The 9,597-nt window shown below is 33.4% G+C and overlaps 1 protein-coding gene across 1 annotated transcript; it reads left to right on the forward strand.

Annotated features, from left to right (window-relative positions):
- Nucleotides 1–259: 259 nt before the first annotated feature.
- Nucleotides 260–7,624, forward strand: LOC131798003 (ankyrin repeat domain-containing protein SOWAHC-like). The gene is made up of 8 exons (XM_059115664.2): nucleotides 260–482; nucleotides 583–644; nucleotides 1,943–2,245; nucleotides 2,648–2,773; nucleotides 4,133–4,157; nucleotides 6,584–6,618; nucleotides 6,989–7,090; nucleotides 7,355–7,624. Exons 1-8 carry the CDS (start codon nucleotides 356–358, stop codon nucleotides 7,391–7,393), a joined length of 819 nt encoding a protein of 272 aa, XP_058971647.1. The 5' UTR covers nucleotides 260–355; the 3' UTR covers nucleotides 7,394–7,624.
- The last annotated feature ends 1,973 nt before the right edge of the window (nucleotides 7,625–9,597 follow it).

Below are 9,597 nucleotides of genomic sequence, written 5' to 3' on the forward strand. Positions count from 1 at the left end.
GCTTGGTACGGGAAAATAGGTGGGAGAAAAGTGTCAACCGTGTAGTACCCTTCTCGCACAAGGATTCTCTTGTCCAGTGTGCACTAGTGTGAAAAGATCTTCCCCCCTTTGATGCTTGGAACTCTGGAACTCGGAAAAGAACAACCATCCCCTCCGAAAAGGTACGCCAAGCTTCTCAAGATCAAATGTATCGCGCGAGTAAACGCGCGAGGCAACAAGGAGAATCGTGAGCTCCCAGTATACCCTTCGGCATGCAAAAGTTATGATGGCGGAAAATATTATAGATATTTGGCATTCATCGGTATTTATAATGACACTCGCGAAATAATCTTTCCTTGCTTCGAACAATTTAACCATGTCCACTAACGAAGGAATATCTCTCGCCTCGGTGCGGGATTTTTTAGTTAAGAACGACGGAAAAGTGAAAAACACAGATTTAGTCCATCATTTTCGACAACAGCTGAACGATTCAGCAAACAAAAGTGAGTCGAATAATTTGTTGTTTTCCGTTTCGATTCGACGGAATATATATTTTTTCGTTATATATGTCTCATTATAACTGAAACTGATACCTTCTTTCAGGTAAAGTGCGAGGTGAATTTAAGGAAATTGTGCATACTATCGCGACGGTACAAACTATAGATGTAAGTACGGAATCGAAGTTGTTGACTGCGGCGTACTTGTGAATAATTATGTTACCCGTTAATGTAAAGATTGATCGGTGTATTTATTTCTTCGAACAATTCAAGGGAGAATTAAAATTTTAATCCTAAATTTGCATTACTAGTTTCATTACCTAAGTAATTAGAAAGTGTCTTCAATTTTATTGTCGCATATTGTTAACATTGGAGCTAATTCGAGCTATTAAAGCTTTCTTTACTTTGTAATCGTTATTTTATTCGTGATAAATGTAAACTATTATTTTTGGGCTTCATATAAAGGCCTATATCGACTCAGTTAGTTAACATACTCGCTGAAACCACTTTTGCTAAATTATGGAAACCATTTTTAAGAGTACTTCAATATCAGAGGCATTTTAAGAACTTGCAATGGGAATTAAATACAGAAATTATACCATTTAATGATGTTGAAACTTTCAGTTCTCGTTTATTGCTTATATGTAGTTTGTTTTGCCATTAGCTTTTAACAATTATTACTCTTGCTAGTTGTCATTTCGATGTTGGTTAATACGATTTCAAGTCAAAACAAGTTCAAATCAGTACTATTTGTGTTTTCATCGGGGATAATACATGTCTAAACAGAGCAAAATGAAGAATAATCGAACCTATTTAGTCCATTTAGTCTAACTGCAACATGTACAATTAGGTGATAGTGAAACTAATCAAAAGCAGATATAGGGCTGAGTAACTGACTCTATCTAGAGGAGAAGTTTGAGTGGTCTGTAAATGAAGATGTAAATAACACTGGCAGTTGGAAGGTAAAACTTTGCCCCATAGAGAAGGTATTCACATCTCTGACGACATCCTAAGAGTTGGTTTTAATACATTGTTATTTGGTAAACAGCTATATGTACACACCTTTCCACAATACCCTGAGCTTATCGGGCCTATAGTAAAATGACACAGAGCTTTTATTATTCTTAAATTAATAATAATAGTAATAATGGTTTATGATTATGGCTTCACCTGGGAGACATAATGTTTGATTTAGGAAATGAGATAATTTAACCATTAATGATTCATTCTCCAGACCTGTTTCTTTGGTGAATTGGATATAATTTATTTAAGAATTATTTTTTGGAAACAAACCCTGCACTGAAATCAATTTGTTTGATAAAGTTGAAATAACATTATTCCTCTAAACATTTATTAATTTTGAATTTGCAGGCATCATCCTGTTTGATTAGATTCTTTAAGATTAAGTCAAAATTTTGTAAAATGCTTGACAAAGATTATCCTTTTTTTTCTCTGCACAATAACAGGGAGAAAAGTACTTTGTACTCAAGAAGCCTAAGGAAGCTCCTGCAGTGCTCCGTAAACCACCTAGGCCAGCTAAGGCACGACCTGTATCTGGTCCCCCTGTATTCCGAGGAGCAAAGCTGGAAGAAGTGCCTTTAGGCTCAGGGGCACAATCAAACCCTAGAAGACAGTCAACAACAGAGGATGAATTGCCAGCCCTTAGTCATCCAAATAAAGAAAACAGACCTCTAGAGAAAAGAGAGGGAACAGATGGTATAGGGCATTTGGTGAGCGTAGAATCTGTGGACAGTGGTCTGGAGTCCAATGTGAGTCCAATCACATTTTTTTTTAAATGGTTCTCTTTTGTGAATTATTTGGGTCAAATTGTATTATTTAAATTTTATGCATTTAATTGTATGATTAAATGTTTTAATACATCACATGGTTGTAAAAGGAAACTGAGGCTCTGGAGATTGCAGTCAATTCTCCAGTGAGGAGTTCAGAGTTTAAACAAGTGTTAAGGTGGAATTTGTTGTGTCCATTAATTTTCTAAAATGTGCCTGTTTATTTATTGTTTCAATATACTATGTGCATCATCCATTTATGTAATTTGCACTATACAAATTATTATTGTTATCATAATATTATTAGCTGTTGTATTATCATTTCAAAGACTGGAAACTGAAGTTGTGAATACTGAATTACATGTATGTAATACTTGTTTTTAGGGAGGCTCAGTGGGAAGTGTATCTACATCAACTTTCAAAATGCTGCAAAATCAGTTTCTAAATGGTGGGAGTGGATCCACTACTAATGTTCAGCCAGAAAGATTGTCACGAAGCAATGATGACCTGGTGAGTAGTCAGTAGTTGGTAGTTGTCACAGAGTAATTGAAAATTTACATTTACAGTGTACCAGTTACTTAATAATTTTACACACGGTTTTAGTCAAGAGCTGGAAGCCAGCAAAGTTTTCATGCTTCTCTGCAAGGCTTCACCAGTTACCAAATTGGATTTCAAAATTTAATGATTTTGACTGTATGATAGCAGCTTAATGCATCCAACTAATGTCAAAGTTTGACAGCCCAAAGTGCTAGGAAATGCATTTTCCAGCATTCTATTTTCAAAAATTTTCTGGGTGAGCATGCTCCCACACCCTCTTGGAGAAGAAGGGCTAAAAGGCCCACAACAGTACACTTTTCAGAAAACTCCAGCTACTAAAAACCTTAAAGAAAACCCTGCTTACATGTATGTATACTTTTACATGTAGTTGATGAAACAAAGCTTTAGTAAGTAATTTACAGAAATTGTGATAGGCAGCATAACTATGAAGGTGTAGTAGTTTGAAAGCAATTTCCAAGAATTTTTGCCAAACAATATAATTATGGATATGATGCAATAACAATTATAACATGGTAAACTGATATTTGTTGACTACAAATCCTTGTTAAAAATAATCTCCAATGTATTTGCAGAACAATAAATGTTAACAAATAATGGTTTTTTTTTCAAGGACAAATTCTACCATTTTTGTTGAGAAATCAATGAAAAAACAATACAAATAGAGTTTTTCTTTCTTAACATCCCTAATTGTACTCTGCACTTTATTAAGGGCTTTTCACATCTTGCCAAAATTGTTATGAGAGGTCATGTACCAAGAGTGCTATGAGTCATGCTGAGGGTGTTTCAGACTTATTTCCTGTGCCTCCAATTCTTTCTTTGAAGCCATCTTTATGTACTTGTAAAATAAGTTCTAAAATTTTTTCATGTGAATACTTGTGCATGCATAATTATGTACATGTGCAGTGTTCTCCCTTATTTTCAGCATGACAGGCAAAATAAATTTTCAAACTGGTAAAGCTGTCCTTTTACCTGTTGAATTTTCAAGAATTCCAAGCAATTTTAAATGGTAATGAGAGGTACTACAGGTGGTAAATGTTACCGGTTACTGCCTGAAAAGGAGAACACTGCATGTGAGTTGACTCTGTTGTGGTTCAAATATTTCCTTCAAGTGTTATACATTTGTAAAAGCAGTTTTTTTGTTGTCTTCAGTCATGATTGTCACAGTGAGCACTTCACAAATAAAACAATAGATCAAAGTGGTATAGAATGATTTTGAACAAAGGATTAATTTGAACCACAACAACTAAATGAAGTATATCATAATACACAACCTTATGATGAATTTGATATATAAAATCAACTTTTCCTTAGGATCGAATGGATGATGACGCAGAAGGTTAGTGTCACACAGTGTATTATTTATAAAAAAAGATTGTTGATTCTAGCTACTTTGTTAAGCACTCCCTGAGGTGTACATGTCTATAATCTTCATGTTTCTTGGAGCTGATGTTGAATTTTAAGTTTTGTCAAGACAATAAGTATGGTACTTTTCTCTGATGAAGACTGCTAACTGGGCTGTCAAAATGTCACTGCTATTGACTACAATCCTTCCAGGACTCCTTTCACTGAGACAATCAGACTACATGTTCAACTTAAGCTGTATTCCTGAGCAAAAAATTAAAACAAATGAACAAGCCAACAAACTAACCTACATAGTATATAAACAAAGGAAAAAAACATGAAAAAAAAATTCAAACCAAAGAAGTTATATTGACAAAAACTCAACTTTCTAGTGGTGACATGTTGAGACCAACAAATTCGAGAAAATAAATGAAAGATATTAATAGCTCTGCTACATTAGATTATTTGTCTATTTTGACATTTTTAATCAAAGAAGGATAAATACATCATTAGTACCATAACACTACATGCAAATGTGGTATACATGAAAGAGTCATCTGTATTTTTTGTGGGGTCATTACCCTCTTTAAACCGATATTTTGTGCTAGCGAATATTAATTTTGTATTGTTTATTAAATATCTAAAAAATCCTTCATGAAGATGTTGTGTATTTATTTTACACTTAAGTTCAAGCAGTTGATTATTACAATGAAAATATGTAATGTTAGTCTTCACAAGAAGCTTCTCTGTCACTAGATCATGAAGTTTAGATCCACAGACTTTGAATTCTGTTAATTTTTTATTTGAAATGGATTTTGTGGCATGTTTGATCCTGTCTTTTAGGTACTGCAATACCACTACAGCTTTGCAGAATTTTGATATATTTTGTACTCCTTCTAAGTTTAATGAACCCAGTCGTATTTTTTTTTTGTGTGGCAAATTTCACGAGTCAATGAATTGCAAAATTTTCAATTTCTAATTATGCTAATGGAATTGTTTCATAAACTGGGTATATTGATTTCTTTCCTGTTTCAATAATTGATCATGTATTCTTGGCACCTGCTATGACTGCTGCTACAAATGGATTGAGGCTCACAATAAGGGTTTTGAGGTTTCGTTAAAAGATTTGAATGCATTTACTACTGCAATAAATCACAGTGGGACCCTAGGCACATGTGCTGTATTGAGATCAAAAGCAATTGTTGAATTTAAAGGCTTTAAATCTGTTAGTTATGGTGGTTCCTTCACATGGCCAAACGTTTGAGGAGAAAAACTAGTGAGTGGTTAATATTTATATATTAACTCTGAAATAAGACTTTTTCCTATGAAAACTGTTCATAAAAATGTCAAATCTATCTCAGATTTCCCCCTTTCTTGGGTATTTGCCCAAATATATTTATTTCTTGCTGCTAATCTGCGCAGAAACTTCAATTTAGATGTAGAATTTCTTGTAATTTTGAATTTTAATGCTTTGAACTCTCTCTTGATTATTTGTTTGGTGAGCAAGCATGATTATTTCTGGACTGTTTACTTCATGTGAATTATAAAGATTACTGAATTAGAGTCAGTTATAACATAGAAAAATGTAAAATGTGTTGGCAGTCGTGTGAAGATGACCCAGTTTTCTTATGTGAAATCATTTTTCCCAGCTGTGAAATACATTTATAGACAATCAACTGCCGTTATTAGAGTGGCCATTCATTTTTATAATTTATAGAACAAGAACTTCTCAATGAGCACTCTTTGCGTGCTGTTCAGCTCCCCTTTAAGTCTACGAGTAGATAAAAATAGAAGAATTGTAGGAAATAATCAACAAATTTCAAATTTTAGTTTTTATGTGTATTTCATGTGTATATATTAATTTTGCTGGTGGCTATCACTTATAGTAGATAATGAGTATATGAGTGTCAGGACACGGAATTCTGGCACCAAATGCTGTTATGGAATAATGGAAATGGGCTTCTGTGACCTACAGTGTAGTCTTACTGTCTGATGCATTCAATTTCCATCACTCCTTTCTCTTCTCAAAAGGGAAAAATAAAACAATTTTTTGTAACATTTATAAAAAATTCTGGTGAGATTGTTTTGTTGATCAGTATTTTATTAAATAACCTTACCTCTCTGCAGATTTAGGTGACAAAGGGTTTTTTAATTCTCCATGTTGGGTAAACCTGAGGATTTGGTGTCAAATGAAACGTTATCCTCAAGGTGATATTTTTTGTATCACATATTCCTTGCGCTTGGAATTGCATTGATGTTGGAAGTATATTGTTTGTTTTGGTCATTCCTGGGGGTTCAAAGGGTACACTATTTGTGCATATTGAAAAATATTTATTTTGAGCTATTTGCATGAAGTATGATGTTGTTAAGGTGGCACTCTAAATATTTTGCATAATTATAATGTCTTTTTGTATCTAATAGGGGATGACTTTTTAATGGGAGGACCAACAGCACATGTAAGGTTTCATTGTACTTATTACATGTATGTTGTAGTAAGTTATACTCTGATGAGTATAAGCCTTGTAGCCTGTTTCAGGATCTCAGCAGTTTGTGGAGATGAGCAAAGAGAGGGATCAAAAGATACATGAGAGAAATGATTGGGAATCAATGTAAAGAATAATTGCTGTAAATGGCTCATTCTGCCCTCTGATCCACCCACTACCACAAGAAACTTAATACATGTATCAATGTACACTGCTGAGTCTTAGTTGTTTGAGTATTACTACAATTTTTGTATTTCACAAACAGGTACTTTCTCGATACCTGATTTATTTTTCATATCTGGAATTTAGTTGATAGTGATTCTTTGGACTTAATATTTTGTAGCTGGAACCTCTAGAGAAAGAGTGGCTTGTATCAGCAGCTAAAGGAAATAGGGCACAGATCATGTGTCTCTTGGAACAGGATCCTAACTTAGCAACTAAAAAAGTAAGTTTCACCTGCATCACAATTTGATAAGGTTATGTATGTGTAAAGGTTCTTATGGCTGCAAAAAGATTGATACAATATTACAACAATACTACACTGTAATTTCTCACACTTTTTGGCGGTGTTTGGTTCAATATTTTCTAGTCCTTAAAAATATTGAAGCTGAATTATTTCTGACATGACAACAGAATGGAAGAAGTAGTTCTTCATGGATGTATTTTATTGTCAAACTCTGAAAGTATGCTATTTTCTTTATTGTTTTAGGACTTTATGCAGGTATGTAAATATATTTGTTTATTATAAGTATGATTTTTGTTCTTTATTTATTAGAATTTTATTGTGAAAATATAATTATGACATGTACAATACTTTGTTACAACATAGCTAGTAAATCTGTCTAATCAAATTCAATTGTGCGAGCATGCTTCATATTCCTATTTTGTACGCTCATGACATCAGAAAACAAATCCCTCGAGAAAAAAAATTTTCCATTGGGTTGAAAATGTTATAAAACAATTGGTTCATACACCAGCTGTGTGTTCATTGAGATATGAAGCACTTGGGAAGTTAGGAGAAAACTCAAGAAGCTAGAGTTGCTTGAGGTGTAGCCTCGAGCAACTCTTATGCATCTTTCGTGCTCTCCAAACTACCTGCATGCTTCATATCTCAATGAACGCATGCTGACATATGAACCAATTGTTAATTATTGTTGTTTTTAGATGATGTTTGTCCCCTTTGCCAATTTATAATGTATAGCTGAGTGATATTTACCTTAATGCTAAAGTCAGGCACTAACTCTTCTCTGTTTTTTCTTTTCATCGCATGTTTAAAGGGGGTGAGTACAATGCTAATTTGTATTTTGGAAATTTTTGTGTGTGGAATACAAAGTCTGAACAGTGGTGTTTCACATACAGGTTTTGATCAAAGTGCACTTTTAGGATATGTAAAGGATTATATAAAGGATATTTAAAGTCAAATGTAGCTCATTGTGAGAAAGAATTCATTGCACATGCATTGAAACGAAATGATGGAAATATCTGATTAAGATAAATGTAAATCAATTAAAATGTGCTAATATTACTGAATATTGACTTCAAAGTATTTTTATAAATCATAATCATCAAATTGAAGAAAATTCTTTGCTAGCCAAATCATGAAGCTGTCAATGAACTGAGGCTATTGTGTTGTTTGTACATGAGTTAATTATAACCTTTTTTTTTTCTCTTTCGTATGTACATCTCTCTTTAAAAATTACTTGGATCCTTCCTTTGCTGGTTCATCAAAACTATAGTATGTAAGTACATTATTTATTTGATATAAATTTTGAGCATTTACATTAGTTAAAGAATAGTAACAAAACCTCTCCTTAAGATGTACTGGTACATGTCACAAATGTAATGGCAAAAAAAGTAAAATGTGGGAACTTTTTTTTGACATGCTTGTGATATTTGTATGTGTGGGGCATCACTTTTCCTTTGCGACTTCTCTCTTTATACCAGCTCTCATTGTAATAATTATTTCCATCTTTATTAATATATATATTTTTAAAAGTGATTATGATTATTTTCAAACTTCGCTTCAAGTTAATAAAGCTTTACGGGTGTACGTTCTCATAGCAAGGTTCTGGTAACTTTATAAGTGTGGGATTGGACAAAAGAATGAAGGGTAATGCTGATGGAAATTACTCGACTCTCTGTAGAGTGCAATCCACTGGGCAGCCAAGCATGGAAGAGCCGATATTGTGAAGCTTCTAGCTAGTACAGGAATTGATGTGAATGTTAGAACGGTATGGAAGTTTTTTCTCTCTTTTGGTCTTTTATATCGAAATGATATCAATTTTTATAAAATGACACGATCCTCAATCAACCAAGGTGAAGCAACGCTTTTTTCTGATTGGTTACCTAACTAGGTAAAATTAAGCAGATGCTGTGTTCTGATTCGTTACTCAACCGCAAGGATTGCCCGCAAAAAGTTTTAGTTTGTAACTTGGTGGTAATATTTTTTGTTAAGGAAAAACATGTGAACGATATCTTTCTTTGTTTTTTTTTTTATCATTTGGAAGAGTAGTCAAACTAAACACTGTGGAAAAAAACGATTTTTATTAATCCTGTGTTATGCGTATTTTAACGTTGCCTGAATGGTTGCATGAATAACCGGGATTTTTTCTTTTGATATTTTCTTTCATAATCCTGGTTATTATCCTGTTGAACAGAACGTAAGTAACACTCGAGTTATTCTTAACCATCTATTGTTGATTTCCTGGCTTAATGATACTTTATATCTTAATCTTTTTTATAGTGTAGAAGTTTGATTTAGTAGAAATTGTAATTGAGATGTTCCACGAATACTGATGTGGTGTTGTTTCTCTCTCTCTTTTTTTGTTTACTCCATGGATTACTTCAACATATCTCTCAGGGGGTAAGTCATTCTCTTCTAACTGTTAATCTATATTTATTAAAAAAAGGCTTCAGTTTTTGTCTTCCTCTTGAACCTGGAACCAAAATGTC

Source organism: Pocillopora verrucosa, chromosome 3 (assembly GCF_036669915.1).
Source record: "Pocillopora verrucosa isolate sample1 chromosome 3, ASM3666991v2, whole genome shotgun sequence".
NCBI classification, from domain to species: Eukaryota; Metazoa; Cnidaria; class Anthozoa; order Scleractinia; family Pocilloporidae; genus Pocillopora; species Pocillopora verrucosa.

Excerpts from the sequence above, each read along its gene's own strand:
- LOC131798003 (XM_059115664.2), top strand. The coding sequence starts at position 356 with ATGTCCACTAACGAAGGAATATCTCTCGCCTCGGTGCGGGATTTTTTA. Across the intron at positions 645-1,942 it reads CGACGGTACAAACTATAGAT|GGAGAAAAGTACTTTGTACT; the intron begins GTAAGTACGGAA and ends GCACAATAACAG. Across the intron at positions 7,091-7,354 it reads CTAACTTAGCAACTAAAAAA|GACTTTATGCAGGTATGTAA; the intron begins GTAAGTTTCACC and ends TTATTGTTTTAG.